General features: G+C 43.0%; 1 protein-coding gene across 1 annotated transcript; it reads left to right on the top strand.

The window, feature by feature from the left end:
* The first annotated feature begins 67 nt into the window (after positions 1-67).
* On the top strand, positions 68-15,918 carry sass6 (SAS-6 centriolar assembly protein). Its single transcript, XM_055941018.1, has 17 exons — positions 68-329; positions 675-735; positions 1,301-1,380; positions 1,452-1,556; positions 1,641-1,815; positions 2,138-2,215; positions 2,347-2,466; positions 3,540-3,731; positions 3,981-4,175; positions 4,300-4,389; positions 4,632-4,811; positions 4,998-5,079; positions 5,221-5,354; positions 5,871-5,993; positions 6,324-6,427; positions 6,691-6,785; positions 15,250-15,918. The coding sequence occupies exons 1-17, from the start codon at positions 265-267 to the stop codon at positions 15,315-15,317; spliced, it is 1,947 nt and encodes a 648-aa protein (XP_055796993.1). The 5' UTR covers positions 68-264; the 3' UTR covers positions 15,318-15,918.
* The last annotated feature ends 2,110 nt before the right edge of the window (positions 15,919-18,028 follow it).

The following is an 18,028-nucleotide window of genomic DNA, read 5'->3' as shown; positions in this document are numbered from 1 at the left end:
AGTAAGAACGACCAACAAGTGAAGCAGCACCTTGTGCTACTCCACCACTCGTCTGCAATATAGACGATCTGGAACGTGCACATTATTTTTCGTCGTTACTTCCGTCGCCTCTTTTTCAAGTGGATGTTTCGCCAACGGTTATTCGCGGGAGAGAAGCGCCAAACTCGAAATTGAAGAGCCTATTTTTATTATTAGAAAGGCCATACAAATCTAACCTTGGGATTTGCAATTTAGACACTACATTTTTGGGAGTATGAAACAATCATGACAGAAACACTTTTCAACAAGCGATTGCAAGTGCACGTCAAATGCAAAGATTGTGAAGAAAGGTAAGTTCGATTGATTGCTAACGTTACCGTTAACTAGCTAGCATCATTAACGTTAGCTAGCTACCGTAACTAGCGTGATATCAAGCAATATCGACACGTGCGGCCTAACTAGATAGCTCATCAATTTGATATAGTCGTGTTTGGGCATCAGCTAACTACAGACTATCCAGTAAGCTGTGCTACGCGTTACATTGCTAGCTAGCTAAGTTAGCATGTTCAGTAACGTTAAATGTCATCTTCGCCACTCGCCAGATGGCGCTTGATGATTACAAATATATCAATGGAGTTGTATGCTACGACTAAACATACATTGATTGAATCTTTCTTGCTAACTTTACATTACAGGAGAGGAAATATCAGAGTCTGCATTGAGCTTCAATTAACAACTAATCCAGTCCACAAAAGGGTAAGTGGTGCTCACAACCTTGGTTGGTGTTTTGCAAGACTGGATTATTTTCCCATCATCACCCTCCCTCCTTTTATATAGTCTGAATGAGCAGTGTTTCAGAAACCAGTGCATTGATCTCGAAATGCATTGCTTACTACTGTGGGCATGCATAAATACCCAATTTAAAGATAGACTCATCAATACAACATCATACCACAGCGGGGTAACTTCCTCTGAACAGACATCATCAACACCATGGAGAAGCACCAGTCCTAATTAGCAATGCAGCGTTACAGCCACATAACTGTTAGTGGGTGTTTTAATGGAAGTGAAAGTTGCAAAAGGGTGGCCCCCCCCAGGGAGGCATGCATTGGTTAGGCTATTCATGGACCTTAATGGTTTTCAAGGGCAGCCCTACAAACATTAGCGACTGGGTTTTGCTTAATGATTGACGTTAGTTGACAATGCACTTCCCCTGTTCAAGGGATTCCCTATCACTTCTGCTTTTCCCAAATGTCAGTCCTTCCCTCAAGGTAGTAGTTAGTGGCAAAGCCACTGTAACTAACACAACTTTGCATTCTAGGATCTGCTGGTGAGACTGACAGATGACACCGACCCTTATTTTCTGTACAACCTTTCCATATCAGAGGAGGATTTTCAAAGGTATCTTACAATTCAGTCATTGTGCCCACTATAATGAGCATACACTAATCCTACGTCTTCTCTGTCATCAGTTTGAAAGTTCAACAGGGCCTGTTGGTAGACTTTGCGTCTTTTCCTCAGAAGTTTATAGACCTGCTAAACCAGTGTATCTCGGAGCAAGACAAAGAGAATCCAAGGTGAGAAGACTCTCTCAGCTCGTTGAATGTCTCCACTAACTGAGATCATGGACATGTGATGTCTCTTTGCTCTCCTTTCCCTAGATTTCTGCTCCAGTTGTCATCTCCATCATCCCCAGTATTAGACCACAGCCCTGCCAACCTCAATGTTGTGGAGACCAACGCATTCAAGCACCTCACTCACCTGTCTCTGAAGCTGCTACATGGCACTGACGTGGAGATCAAGAAGTACCTGGCAGTTCGTCTCTCCTGTGTGAAGGTAAGTGAATCTCCCGTAACTCCCTCAGAAACACTAGTTTCAGGGACACAGATTTAGCCTAGTCCTTGATAATAATATTTTTTTTTTAACTTGTTTGATGGAGCTTTTCCATTGAGGTTGGTTTTAGTCCTGGAGTAAGATTCATGTGTCTGGGAAACCACCCCTAGTTGTCTTTGTGACCTCCGTCTTGGGAATGGTTGATAGCAGACCTATGAAGGACCTTGTGAGATTCCGTGAAGCAACACAGACTGCATGCAGTATACTAAAGTCTGAGAAACTTCTTTGTTGTATTTTAAGTTATCCCCCCATTTTGATCTGTCAGGAGGAGAAGCAGCAGTTGGAACAGAGGCTGAAGAAGACTGAAGATGATCTCTCGAGGCAGCTCAGCTACACACAACAGGTAAAGCAGTAGTTGATCTGAATTGATTGATTCATCTAAAAATGTAGGCGGGAGAAGTAACGTCTTAAGTAACATCTTAAGTGGGTCCCGATTTTTAAAACGGTCACCTTTCATATAAACATGTCTTACAGACTCTGTCGGAGAAGAGCAGAGAGCTAGACAAGCTTCGGTCTGAGTGGACCAGCCAAACAAGCGCTCTGTCGAGCCGCCACTCTCAGGACCTCACTGCAGAGCGGGAGAACGCTTTGGAGGTATCAAGTAACTTCTCATGTTATAAGTCTGATGTTTAGTTAACTGCCTGAAATAGTCGGTAAGTGCTATTCCAGTTATCAGAAGCCATAAAACCTTGAATGTTTTTTTAATCTATTTGAGATGACTGGGGTCTCCAACAGGTTTAGCCCACCTATGAGAAGCTCGCCAAACAATTCTGAAATTACATGCAATTTTCACGTCTTCCACTGAAAACTGTCATGAACAAATCTCACAAGTAGACACCGCAGGCTCCCAGCTACTATCTATTCAACACAACATTGAAATTATCCCGCCCTTGGTTAGCCAGGTTATCTGCCAATTAATTTCCAGAAATATTGCCCCTGTCTGTATGGTGCACGTGTTTGTCTATCACTCCATGTGTGGCCAGTTGATGTGATAATTGTCTTGTGGGTTGACAGAAACACTTTCCCAAAAACCTTCTCAATTAAATGTTAACTGCAAAGTAGGTTTACCTGGGAGAATTATATAATGAGTAAGTATATCATTTGTATCTATTATTTATTTTCAAACTTTGCTGTGAAATGAGCAGCAGCAGCACAGAACCATCACCAGACCAGAACATTTGATGGCACATTCCTTACTCGCTAGATGCACAATTAAAGGGGAATTACACACACAAAAAATCTTCCAGACGTGAAAGAAAGGGTGTTCTGTGATTTAAGCATTGACATCAACCCAGAACATCTGTTGTTTCTTTATGAACTATTGTAATTTTGAGAGTGAAAAACTAAATAAATCTAAAACCCAGAAAAATAAACTGAGAAACAGAATTTGGGAAACATAAAACAGAATTTGGGAGAGAAAAAGGGGCCCACTTGGAGATGTTTATTAATAAACCATTATTTTACTATGTATATTGACAGAAAACATGGTACACTACTTTCTCTTGTACGGTAAGGACCTAGGGGAGAGAAGAATGTGCCTAATTTGAAAGCTAGAAAAAATTAGAAGCTCACTTCTTCTTTTAAAGTAGTTCTCATGCTAGATTTTATGATTTCTCTCAAAAATAAGTGTTTTTCTCTTGTGGTGTTTCTCATCTTGCCCTGTGCAGACACAAACCAGGCTGCAGCAGCAAAACGAGCAGCTGCGCCGGGAGCTGGAGGGAGCCCACACTAAGAGCACCCAGCAGCTGCAGAGCAGGCTGGCCGAGCTTGAGACCTCCAACAGGGACCTGACTGAGAAGAGATACAAGAGCGAGTCCACCATCCGCGACTTCAAAGCCAAACTAGTGGGACTGGAAGAGGTGAGGGGGGGGAAGCAAGGTGCCTTCATTTAGTGGGGGAAATTTCATAACTGCCACTTTTGAACAGTTAACATTTTTAAGTCTGAAACACTCCTAGAATAAGTATCTGTCGGTTTATATCATGCATGTTTTTTTTTACATCCATATTGAATTCCTGATTTGATAGAGAAATTGAAATCTTGCCGCCATGTTGACCGCCAATGTCTAAATAACCTTCTGACAAGTGTGTGTGTGTGTGTGTGAGAACAGGAGTCTCAGCGAGCGAAGCAGCAGGCCCTGTCTCTTCGGAGGGAGAACGGAACCCTGGACACGGAGTGTCACGAGAGGGAGCGTCAGGTGAACCAGCTGCAGACACGCGTGGCAGTCCTGGAGCAGGAGATGAAAGATAAGGAGCAGCTCGTGCTCCGCACCAAGGAAGTGTTGGAAGCCACTCAGCAACAGAAGGTATGTAGTCAGTCCCCTGGGCAAATGGAGAGCATTTACCCCCTCAATACTGTCAGAAAAGCCAGGATCTTTGTTAAAATGAATATTAATGAATTATGTCAAAACTGTGACATTCTGTGTGTAGAACTCAGTTGAAGGAAATGCCGAAAGCAAACAACTCCAAATAGGAAAACTGGAAGCCACAGTGAAAACCCTGTCTGAGGAACTCATAAAGGTGGGTTACTTACATTTCCAGTCATGGCTTTTTGTTTTGCATGTAATGGTCTGAAAATACATGGTCGCAGACTCAATCCAGTCAAGTTCAAATCCACAAGTCTTTGTCCACTCATGCACTTATTTGAGTCAAAATATTTATACCAATTTTGTTTTGGGTCTGATCGCATCCCCTTTGAGAAAGAACACATTGAGCGTGGGGGTGAAGTACCGTCTTGACACTACTTCGTGTTGACTTCCTAGGCCAACGGCATCATCAAGAAGCTGCAGGGAGAGCTGAGGGGCCTGGTGGGGAAGATCAAGGTGAAGAACACTGTGATGGTGTCACAGGAGAAGGTGCTTCAGGAGACCCAGGAGAAGCTGCACAAAGCCCAGAGAGACCTGCAGGACACTCAGCAGCAGCTCAAGCATAGAGACGAGGAGGTGTGTGTGTTTCCATTACAGAGTGTCCACTACCTTAAATGCGAATCTGAGGATAACAAAAATGGTCAGAAATGGCTGCCAAAAGACTGTGTGTGTGCAAGCCAAGTTTTGAGGAGTATTGAGCGCTGACATAATTCTTGGGTGTCAAGTTTTGATGGATCTTTTTGGTTGTGACTTCCACTGTAGGTGTCGAAGTTGAAGGAGCAGTTGGAGGAGACGGTTCAGAAATTAGACGAAAGCAGGGAGGTGCTGAAAACAAACGAGAATGGTATGGAAGGTTTTTTAAAGAAATGGTTCACAAAAAATACAACTACCTGATTTTGCACTTAACCTTGGCTGTTATCAAATTACCTACTGTTTGTATTCCTTTAGTCTTCCCCCGCAACAATGGATTTGTTTTATCCTTCAGTTATAATGTGGCTGAACAAACAGCTGAATGAGAACCAGTTATCCAGGAAGCCAGAGACCCTTGGAACGTTTGAGACTCCTTCAGCTCTCTCAGCCTCAGCTGGAGAGAGGATGGGCAGTGCATCTCACAACATGGTAAGCACTAAACATGTCATAGTACACGTTAAGATATTGGTTTGATATGTTTTAGTTGCAGTGGGTATCGTGTTTTTTTTAATTTTTTAATTGCAGCTTTAGATACGTGTGTCGAGTTTTAAAGTTAATTTGAGTTGTATGCAGGTGTCTTTAAAGCAGACTGCAATATGACATCATACACAGGCAGGGAAACTTCCTGCTTATAGACTTCAATAAAACTCTAATCTGCTAAGACTATCTGCTGCTATTATCTGCAGCTATTAGTAGGGACGCGTTACGCAGGCGGCAGGACACACAGTTTTGGAATATTCAGATATATGAATAAACTTGCTTCCGACATGTATAACAAGGAATCATGTCAGCTCTATTCATGGTATTTCTATCTGCAAGGTTCGACAATGTTGTGAATGATGACATCATATTGTCATAGTCTCCCTTTTTTAAAGTTACGATTCGACCAGCAAAGTGCACACAATCAGATCAGCTCAAGTCATGTGTGCTTGACTTTGTTTTCAGCTGGACAGCCGAGCGTTTCCCTCCTCGGCCGGACAGGGCTACCCCATCACGTCTACGCTGAACTCCAAACTCCCTCTGTCCAGCCGCTCCGTCTTCTCACACAACCAGGGCCCTGGAGCCAAGGCAGGCTAATCTTTTCTCCTTTGTTACTCTAAATTCTAATTAAACTTTCATGCTATATTTAGAAGTGTGTTGAAATGGGTGTGGTTTTGCAATGACACAGCCTTGAATTTGGGCCACATCATGAATAGCAACCTGGATGATTTACCTAAACACCAATAATTAACAATTCCTTACGTCGACTATAATTTCATCGTGGAAGAACCAATACCTATGAGGTGTGGGATAAGGCAGCTTGAACTCAATTGTATGTTGTGGTTTCTAAGTCGTTTCAACTGTATTCGGGGGTTTGCTTGAATTCTGACTTTTTTGTTGACCTGGACTGAATTGCAGGTCCAGTTTAACCCCATGAGTACCAAGCCCGGCATGTCTCCTGTGGATGTGAGGGACGGGAGCCCCACAGCACAGCCACCCCCTCAGCCCTCCAACAAAGAGAAGTGAGTCCAGCTTTCTGTTTGGGGATTCCATGTGTGTTTCTAGTTTACGTGTGTGCTTTCAGCTTCAGAATTAACTTGGAAGTGTTCAGAAACGTTTTCTCTGCTCACTGTTACACGAAAATAGCTCCCTGTTTATTAGATGGTGCATCACCATCAGCAAGAGCCCAAGACCATCTACTTTATTCTCTGGGCCTTCCATTCAGGCTGCCTTTTTTCCACCTTCACAACTGTCTTATTCTTCTTTCTCGTTTTTGAACTTGTAGTGGCGAGCCTGCTGGGTTGGAGTCCAAGTACTTTGAGAAGCGAGACGACAGCATTCCCCTCCGTGGTCTGTTGTCTGGCATGCACCTCAATAGAGGTAAGACCACATCCATACCTGCTTTGTAGACACTGGGGGTTATTTGTTTGAGTGATTCATGACAGTTTGAGGGGAAGTTCACTCTACAGTCCCTTCCTACTGGGCACACCACATCATTTCAACATGGAAATGTGGGTAATGTTTGGTTGAGACATTGATCAATGAGATTTCAACCTTTTTAAATGTAATCTCAACTGCAATCCAGGTCATGTGGTTCTGCTATTAGATGAAGCACAGTGAAACTTACAATAGGTGAATAAAGTACATGGTGCAAGAGATCCAAGCTGTTTGAGATTCTGCACAGATTATTATAGCAATCCACAGACCTGCAACCTTTGCATGCTCTCTAGAACATGCACGCTTTCTTTGATTAGATAACAAGACATTTCTAGTTAGGCTACTACAGCAGGCTAACCTCAATGTGGCCATGGATGTGTTACTCATTTTAAGGTTGAATAAATACTGCTAGACCTTAGTCTGTAAGTCAGCCTTAACTTTCGGCTATTTACTATATTACAAAAGTAATATTGAATTGTGTTTGGTTGATAACGCAACCAAATATAAACATTTTAATGCTTGGATAGTTTAAACTGAGCCACTGGTTTAATCCTATTCATTTAATTTTTAATTTAGTTGGAGACGGGCATCCAACACATCATTTGTTAAGTTAATAGGCTATTTACTGTATTGCAAAAGTGATATTGAACTGTTTGGTTGTCAACGCAACCAAACATCAACATTTGAAGGAGATGTATCTTTTGACACTGACTTAGTCTGATTTTAATTCCAGTTTATCAAAAAATGTATCATTGATATGTTGGCTTCACGTCTCCATCTCAACCAAAAATCAAAGTTAAAGAATAGCGCTAAATAAAATCCAACTTCTTTTAAATTTGATTTGATTGAGTCATATTCTTTAACTTAGATTTTTGGTTGAGATGGAGACATGAAGCCAACATATTATTTATTTGTAGACAAACTGGAATTTAAAGCCAGACTAAGTCAGTGGTCCAGGTGGACCTTCAAATGTTTATATTTGGTTGCATTGACAACCAAGCACAACTTAATATCCAGTTTGTCTACAAATAAATAATTGATATGTTTGGATTCACGTCTCCATCTCAACCAAAAATTCAAGTTAAAGAATAGGACTTAATCTGATCAGACTTAAATAACGTTTGATTTGATTTATTACAATTCTTTAACTTAGATTTTTGTTTAAAATCAACCAAAGTTTGAAACCCTAGGCCTATATGCATTGTCTATTTTTTTGTTTGTTTAACCCTTGGTTGAATTGAAACTAGCGGAGGATGACTTTGCAAATGCTTTATAGACCTAAATACTATCATTGGTTATATATGACTTCTAAAGTATGGCTGCATTTAATTTGCTCTGTTAAACCTACCCTTTGAAATGACTTTGATAGGAACAATAAATATATTTAGTTATTAAGAGATCTCTCAATAATCATTCTCATGATGGCACATTGGTCTGTGACAGTGTTGGAGCAAAATTATTTTATTAGCCTAATGCTGTTGTGACTGCAAAATGTTTTTGTTAGTCACTGGTCATTTCCCACAGCTGTCCAGTAACCTCATCATACACCCAACAAAGGAGTGATTTGTTCCTTATCTCTGTGACACTGAAAGCCATCCAGGTTGAATTCTTCTCCTGTCTGTTTGTTTAGGCTCTAAAGATAATCACTCCCCTATCTTAAGACACATAGGCTGTAAGAACTGGTTAGAACCTGTTTTTGTTTGTTTGAATGCTTTAAGGGAGTATAACCAATTACCCTTATGTATCTCCTTTGTAAGATGGCCTCCCTCTTTGAGGGACAAGAAGCTTTTTGTGTTGGGGGTGTATATAAAGACTGAGGGGCTTGTAAATAGTCAAGATCCTATCCGGGTTCATCCTGAGGGAGATCATCCTTGCAATTGCTCGAATAAACCTTGTATTGCTGATAGGAGTTCTGCCTGATTCCATGACTCAGCGGTCTAAGGCACTGCATCGTCACTACAGATCCGGGTTCACACAATTGGCCCAGCGTCGTCCGGATTAGGGGAGGGTTTGGCTGGCCGGGATGTCCTTGTCCCATTGTGCTCAAGCGATTCCTGTGGCGGGCCGGGCGCATGCACGCTGACACGGTCGCCAATTGTACAGTGTTTCCTCCGACACATTGGTGCGGCTGGCTTCCGGGTAAAGTGAGCAGTGTGTCAAGAAGCAGTGCGGCTTGGCAGGGTCGTGTTTCGGAGGCAGCATGGCTCTCGACCTTTGCCTCTTCCGAGTCCGTACGGGAGTTGCAGCGATGGGACAAGACTGTAACTACGGGGCCTCCCGGGTGGCGCAGTGGTCTAGGGCACTGCATCGCAGTGCTAACTGCGCCACCAGAGTCTCTGGGTTCGCGCCCAGGCTCTGTCGCAGCCGGCCGCGACCGGGAGGTCCGTGGGGCGACGCACAATTGGCATAGCGTCGTCCGGGGTAGGGAGGGTTTGGCCGGTAGGGATATCCTTGTCTCATCGCGCTCCAGCGACTCCTGTGGCGGGCCGGGCGCAGTGCGCGCCAACCAAGGGGGGCCAGGTACACGGTGTTTCCTCCGACACATTGGTGCGGCTGGCTTCCGGGTTGGAGGCGCGCTGTGTTAAGAAGCAGTACGGCTGGTTGGGTTGTGCTTCGGAGGACGCATGGCTTTCGACCTTCGTCTCTCCCGAGCCCGTACGGGAGTTGTAGCGATGAGACAAGGTAGTAATTACTAGCGATTGGATACCACGAAAAATTGGGGAGAAAATGGGATAAAATTTAAAAAATAAAATAAAATAAAAAAGACTAACTACGAATTGGATATCACAAAGTTGGGGAGAAAAAGGGGTAAACAAAATTACCTTGGATGTGAGGCCAAATCAGTAGGAGGTGCAGTAGGAGGGGCTGCCCAGCCTGTACATTTAATAAAACATTTTAGATAGTGAAGTTTACACTTAGTGTACAAAACATTAGGAACACCTTCCTAATATTAAGTTGCCTTTTTCCTTCAGAACAGCCTCAATTCTTCGGGGCATAGCCTCTACAAGATGTCAAGCATTCCATAGGGATGCGGGCCCATGTTGACTCCATTGCTTCCCACAGTTGTCAAGTTGGCTGGATGTCCTTTGGGTGGTGGACCATTCTTGATACATATGGGAAACTGTTTACAGTGGAAAAACCCAGCAGCGTTGCAGTTCCTGACACACTCAAATCGGTGTGCCTGGCACCTACTACCATATCCTGTTCAAAGGCACTTAAATATTTGTCTTGCTCATTCACCCTTTGAATGGCACACATACACAATCCATGTCTCAAGGCTTAAAAATCCTTCTTTAACCTGTGTCCTCCCCTTCATCTACAGTGGTGGCCAAAAGTTTTGAGAATGACACAAATATTAATTTCCACAAAGTTTGCTGCTTCAGTGTCTTTAGATATTTTTGTCAGATGTTACTATGGAATACTAAAGTATAATTATAAGCATTTCATAAGTGTCAAAGGCTTTTGTTGACAATTACATGAAGTTGATGCATAGAGTCAATATTTGCAGTGTTGCCCCTTCTTTTTCAAGACCTCTGCAATACGCCCTGGCATGCTGTCAATTAACTTCTGGGCCACATCCTGACTGATGGCAGCCCATTCTTGCATAATCAATGCTTGGAGTTTTTCAGAATTTGTGGGGTTTTGTTTGTCCACCTGCCTCTTGAGGATTGACCACAAGTTCTCAATGGGATTAAGGTCTGGGGAGTTTCTTGGCCATGGACCCAAAATATCAATATTTTGTTCCCTGAGGCGCTTAGTTATCACTTTTGCCTTATGCCAAGGTGCTCCATCATGCTGGAAAAGGCATTGTTCGTCACCAAACTGTTCCTGGATGGTTGGGAGAAGTTGCTCTCGGAGGATGTGTGGTACCATTCTTTATTCGTGGCTGTGTTCTTAGGCAAAATTTATTCATGGCTGTGTTCTTAGGCAAAACTCCCTTGGCTGAGAAGCAACCCCACACATGAATGGTCTCAGGATGCTTTACTGTTGGCATGACACAGGACTGATGGTAGCGCTCACCTTGTCTTCTCCGGACAAGCTTTTTTCTGGATGCCCCAAACAATCGGAAAGGGGATTCATCAGAGAAAATTACTTTACCCCAGTCCTCAGCAGTCCAATCCCTGTACCTTTTGCAGAATATCAGTCTGTCCCTGATGTTTTTCCTGGAGAGAAGTGGCTTCTTTGCTGCCCTTCTTGAAACCAGGCCATCCTTCAAAAGTCTTTGCCTCACTGTGCGTGCAGATGCACTCACACCTGCCTGCTGCCCTTCCTGAGCAAGCTCTGTACTGGTGGTGCCCCGATCCCGCAGCTGATCAACTTTAGGAGACGGTCCTGGCGCTTGCTGGACTTTCTTGGGCACCCTGAAGACTTCACAACAATTGAACCGCTCTCCTTGAAGTTCTTGATGATCTGATAAATGGTTAATTTAGGTGCAATCTTACTGGCAGCAATATCCTTGCCTGTGAAGCCCTTTTTGTGCAAAGCAATGATGACGGCACGTGGTTCCTTGCAGGTAACCATGGTTGACAGAATAAGAACAAAGATTCCAAGCACCACCTTCCTTTTGAAGCTTCCAGTCTGTTATTCAAACTCAATCAGCATGTCAGAGTGATCTCCAGCCTTGTCCTCGTCAACACTCACACCTGTGTTAACGACAGAATCACTGACATGTCAGCTGGTCCTTTTGTGGCAGGGCTGAAATGCAGTGGAAATGTTTTTGGGAGATTCAGTTCATTTGCATGGCGAAGAGGGACTTTGCAATTAATTGCAATTCATCTGATCACTCTTCATAACATTCTGAAGTATATGCAAATTGCCATCATACAAACTGAGGCAGCAGACTTTGTAAATTAATATTTGTGTCATTCTCAAAACATTTGGCCACGACTACACTGATTGATTTAAGTGGATTTAACAAGTGACCATAGCTTTCACCTGGTCAGTCTCATGGAAAGAGCAGGTGTTCTTAATGTTTTGTACACTTTGTATAATGTTGAAGGTCCATTTCAAAGGTACAAATTCAACATATTTTATACAAGGTTTGTCTGTTAAATTGGTTACAATTTTGACTTAATCCTGTGGTTGAAATTTCACTCAACAGTTTGCATTGATTATTATTATTTTTTTCAATGTACACTGCTCAAAAAAATAAAGGGAACACTTATTTTTATTTTATTTTACCGTTATTTTACCAGGTAAGTTGACTGAGAACACGTTCTCATTTGCAGCAACGACCTGGGGAGTAGTTACAGGGGAGAGGAGGGGGATGAATGAGCCAATTGTAAACTGGGGATTATTAGGTGACCATGATGGTTTGAGGGCCAGATTGGGAATTTAGCCAGGACACCGGGGTTAACACCCCTACTCTTACGATAAGTGCCATGGGATCTTTAATGACCTCAGAGAGTCAGGACACCCGTTTAACGTCCCATCCGAAAGACGGCACCCTACACTTAAACAACACAATGTAACTCCAAGTCAATCACACTTCTGTGAAATCAAACTGTCCACTTAGGAAGCAACACTGATTGACAATACATTTCACATGCTGTTGTGCAAATGGAATATACAACAGGTGGAAATTATAGGCAATTAGCAAGACACCCCCAATAAAGGAGTGGTTCTGCAGGTGGTGACCACAGACCACTTCTCAGTTCCTATGCTTCCTGGCTGATGTTTTGGTCACTTTTGAATGCTGGCGGTGCTTTCACTCTAGTGGTAGCATGAGACGGAGTCTACAACCCACACAAGTGGCTCAGGTAGTGCAGCTCATCCAGGATGGCACATCAAGGCGAGCTGTGGCAAGAAGGTTTGCTGTGTCTGTCAGCGTAGTGTCCAGAGCATGGAGGCGCTACCAGGAGACAAGCCAGTACATCAGGAGACGTGGAGGAGGCCGTAGGAGCGCAACAACCCAGTAGCAGGACCGCTACCTCCGCCTTTGTGCAAGGAGGAGCACTGCCAGAGCCCTGCAAAATGACCTCCAGCAGGCCACAAATGTGCATGTGTCTGCTCAAACGGTCAGAAACAGAATCCACGAGGGTGGTATGAGGGCCCGACGTCCACAGGTGGGGGTTGTGCTTACAGCCCAACACCGTGCAGGACGTTTGGCATTTGCCAGAGAACACCAAGATTGGCAAATTCGCCACTGGCGCCCTGTGCTCTTCACAGATGAAAGCAGGTTCACACTGAGCACGTGACAGACGTGACAGTCTGGAGACGCCGTGGAGAATGTTCTGCTGCCTGCAACATCCTCCAGCATGACCGGTTTTGCGGTGGATCAGTCATGGTGTGGGGTGGCATTTCTTTGGGGGGCCGCACAGCCCTCCATGGGCTCGCCAGAGGTAGCCTGACTGCCATTAGGTACCGAGATGAGATTCTCAGACCCCTTTTGAGACCATATGCTGGTGCAGTTGGCCCTGGGTTCCTCCTAATGCAAGACAATGCTAGACCTCGTGTGGCTGGAGTGTGTCAGCAGTTCCTGCAAGAGGAAGGCATTGATGCTATTGACTGGCCCGCCCGTTTCCCAGACCTGAATCCAATTGAGCACTGAATCCAATTGAGCACATCTGGGACATCATGTCTCACTCCATCCACCAACGCAACGTTGCACCACATACTGTCCAGGAGTTGGCGGATGCTTTAGTCCAGGTCTGGGAGGAGATCCCTCAGGAGACCATCCGCCACCTCATCAGGAGCATGCCCAGGTGTTTTTAGGGAGGTCAGGTCAGACAGGCACGTGGAGGCCACACACACACTACTGGGCCTCATTTTGACTTGTTTTAAGGACATTACATCAGTTGGATCAGCCTGTAGTGTGGTTTTCCACTTTAATTTTGAGTGACTCCAAATCCAGACCTCCATAAATTTGATTTCCATTGATTATTTTTGTGTGATTTTGTTGTCAGCACATTCAACTATGTAAAGAAAAAAGTATTTAATAAGAATATTTCATTCATTCAGATCTAGGATGTGTTATTTTAGTGTTCCCTTTATTTTTTTGAGCAGTGTACTTTACACAGATTCCATGTCATAATACGTTGACAAATTACGTTGAAACAAAGTTGATTCAACCAGTTTGAGCCCAGTGGGTTTGTTCTGCATTTATTATCATTTTTAGCTTGAGTTTAAATCATACACATTAGCTGCGTTCAAATACCCATACTAACATACTGTATACTACATACTATTAGTTAATTTTGTATACTGTAAACGAACAGTATCCTTTCAGTTGAGCGTACTAGCTCTTTGCCGGTCTACCGGACGTTGATGCTGTTGCTATGCAACCTCTTGCTAGCTAGTTAGCATTACAAATGACTAGTTAGACATTTTACGACTTCGGGTGTGTTGTTAAATTCAATCTGGAGGATAGAATTATGGAGCGCACACTGGACGCTCCGCCGAGGAATAGGGTTGATTTGAGCGTTCTGACCTTACAGCGGCAGTCAAGCAACCAAGCTAATGTTGGCTAGCTTGCTAGCTACTTCCAGACACAAATGAGACCACTCTGACCATTTTCCTCGCCCTAGCAGAGTCGGTTAGGCAGTTTATTATCCAGAAAGTTGGTGACTGTAACTGTGCTGCTGGCAACAATTTAATTACGCTTTTTTGCTGACTTTTACTGACACCGGCCACATTCAATGGGTATTGGCGCTTGTAAATTCATTATTCTGCGCTCTGGTACACTAAGACTAGAGTGCTCTGAAATCGGAGTAGATAGCAAGAGCGAATTTCTGAAAGCAGCAGAATGTCCATTGAACGCACAACGACGATACCATTTAGCTAAGAATGTCGGGAATAATCAAGTAAATAAACATTGGGTAGTTAGCCTATACTTAACATATTGTCAAGTTTGCTGTATTATTAGCCAACTAATGTTAGCTTACATACAGGTGCATACGGTTGTAATGATAAGCTCTGTGGTTCATAAGGACAGCGTAACTAACCAATTGTCAGCCAACATAACATGTAAGGTAATTTATTTGAAAAATCATTACTTTTTACATTGTTCAACATTTAACATGGTCATAATTAGTTAAAGCAATGAACTTGTATCCGCTCTCGTTGTACGGGTTCATATTTTCCGACATTTTCTTAAAATCTGAAAATGTGAAGCCATGCCCATTTCCTGAATTGCATTATGGGCCCTAAAGTACAGAAATGGTGTCCTCTGCATGTATACTTAATATTTTTGCGAATTTAGTACGACAGCCGGGAACTTTTGGGATAGTAACTATATCCATAGTATGACCAATATGCATATTATATACTCGATTAACGTCACAAATAGTGCAGTTAGTATGAGTATTCGAACACAGCTATTGTCTTGCACATTGTCAGTAACCTTGCTGAATTAAGATTCAGATTTTATGTGTGTCATACAACAAAAATGTTCCCCCGTTGTCTCTAGATGTTCCAAGGCCACCACCAGCCAAGCCTGGCCTGCACTCTCTGTCGTCCGCTTACTTCCCTGGCTGAGAAGGAATGGAGCCAAGAACTACTGTAATGTCCACTCCACACCACTGAATACAACAGTGACTAAGGAGAGTGAACTGTTAGACCAACCACAGATTCTCACAGTACCTCCACCTATGTTAATGTTTTTAACCTGTGCTGTGTTTCCAAGTATTTATTAAAAAGATAACCAATCAATAGTAATAAAGCCACTTGATCGGTTTGCCAAATATTACGTTTGTTGGTTTGTTTAAAAAATAACTTTGTCTTACTCGTAATTAGCATTGACTTAACTAATGCTGTCATCATGTTGCTCTGGGTGTTCTCATAACTTTTAACACTCAATAGTACTCAAGTCCTGGTACGAATGATACATTCTACCAACGAGTGTTTCTCAAGAAAAGCTGCCGTCTGTTCACATGGTGCAACAATTTGATAAAAGATAACCTTAAAGTTAACATGTACATGCTAATCGCAAGTCATCACCAGCGTATTGATGAACAGAGCCTCAACCACAGAATGATTGCTACTAAAGTGTTTGCTGTGTAAAAACTGTACATATGGGTGTATGAAATGGATCATTAATGTGTGTGTATATCTGTGGATTAAAGTTTTGTTTTCAGAATCTGTTGTCAAGTCTCTCTGATCAACTAGCTACAATGAACAAAAATATATACGCAACGTGTAAAGTGTTGGTTTCATGAGCTGAAATAAACGATCCCAGAAATTTTCCATACACACAAAAAGCTTATTAATCTAAATGTGTTTACATCCCTGTTAATAGCATGTTTCCTTTGATATACCATCCACCTGACAGGTGTGGCACATCAATAAGCTGATTAAACACCAGTCTCAACAGTGAAGAGGTGACTCTGGGATGCTGACCTTCTAGGCAGAGTTCCTCTGTCCAGTGTCTGTTCTTTTGTCCATCTTAATCTTTTATTTTTATTGGCCAGTCTGAGATAATGGCCTTTTCTTTGCAACTCTGCCTAGAAGACCAGCATCCCAGAGTCGCCTCTTCACTGTTGACGTTGAGACTGGTGTTTTGCGGGTACAATTTAATGAAGCTGTCAGTTGAGGACTTGTGAGGCTTCTGTTTCTCAAACTAGACAATAATGCACTTGTCCTCTTGCTCAGTTGTGCACAGGGGCCTCCCACTCCTTTCTATTCTGATGATTGTGTGCAAAGTCACAGTCCCCAAGTCCAGAACAGACTATGGGAGAAACATAGTACCACATAGAGCCATGACTACATGGAACTATATTCTGCATCAAGTAACTAATGCAAGCAGTAAAATTAGATAGAAAAACAGATAGAAAAAACACCTTATGGAACAGAGGGGACTGTGAAGCAACACAAAACATTGGCACAAACACATGCATACACACACACACATGATAACATACGCACTATAGATACACATGGATTTAGTACTGTAGATATGTGGTAGTGGTGGAGTAGGGGCCTGAGGGCACACAGTGTGTTGTGAAATCTGTGAATGTATTATAATGTTTTAAAATTGTATGAACTGCCTTAATTTTGCTGGACCCCAGGAAGAGTAGCTGCTGCTTTGGCAGAAACTAATGGGGATCCATAATAAATACAAATACAAATAGTACGATTCAATCTTAGTCCTGAATTGACACTTTGCCTGTTTGATGGTTCGTCGGAGGGCATAGCGGGATTTCTTATAAGCTTCCGGGTTAGAGTCCCTACCCTTTAGCTCAGTGCGGATGTTGCCTGTAATCCATGGCTTCTGGTTGGGGTATGTACATACAGTCACAGTGGGGATGACGTCATCGATGCACTTATTGATGAAGCCAGTGATTGATGTGGTGTACTCCTCAATGCCATTGGAAGAATCCCTGAACATATTCCAGTCTATGCTAACAAAACAGTCCTGTAGCTTAGCATTTTTTTTATTTTTTTTTATTTCACCTTTATTTAACCAGGTAGGCAAGTTGAGAACAAGTTCTTATTTACAACTGCGACCTGGCCAAGATAAAGCAAAGGAGTTCGACACATAACACAGAGTTACACATGGAGTAAAACAAATATACAGTCAATAATACAGGTAAAATAAGTCTATATACAATGTGAGCAAATGAGGTGAGATAAGGGAGGTAAAGGCAATAAATAGGCCATGGTGGCGAAGTAAATACAATATAGCAATTAAAACGCTGGAATGGTAGATTTGACAGATGAGTGTGCAAAGTATAAATACTGGGGTGCAAAGGAGAAAAATAAATAAATACAGTAGGGGAAGAGGTAGTTGTTTGGGCTATTTATAGATGGGCTATGTACAGGTGCAGTGATCTGTGAGCTGCTCTGACAGCTGGTGCTTAAAGCTAGTGAGGGAGATAAGTGTTTCCAGTTTCAGAGATTTTTGTAGTTCGTTCCAGTCATTGGCAGCAGAGAACTGGAAGGAGAGGCGGCCAAAGGAGGAATTGGCTTTGGGGGTGACAAGTGAGATATACCTGCTGGAGCGCGTGCTACAGGTGGGTGCTGCTATGGTGACCAGCGAGCTGAGATAAGGGGGGACTTTACCTAGCAGGGTTTTGTAGATAACCTGGAGCCAGTGGGTTTGTCGACGAGTATGAAGCGAGGGCCAGCCAATGAGAGCGTACAGGTCGCAGTGGTGGGTAGTATATGGGGCTTTGGTGACAAAATGGATGGCACTGTGATAGACTGCATCCAATTTGTTGAGTAGGGTGTTGGAGGCTATTTTGTAAATG

This window comes from Salvelinus fontinalis, chromosome 12 (genome assembly GCF_029448725.1).
Source record: "Salvelinus fontinalis isolate EN_2023a chromosome 12, ASM2944872v1, whole genome shotgun sequence".
Lineage (NCBI taxonomy): Eukaryota > Metazoa > Chordata > Actinopteri > Salmoniformes > Salmonidae > Salvelinus > Salvelinus fontinalis.
Note: the sequence above shows the minus strand (reverse complement) of the source record. Positions and strands in the feature narration are given on the sequence as shown.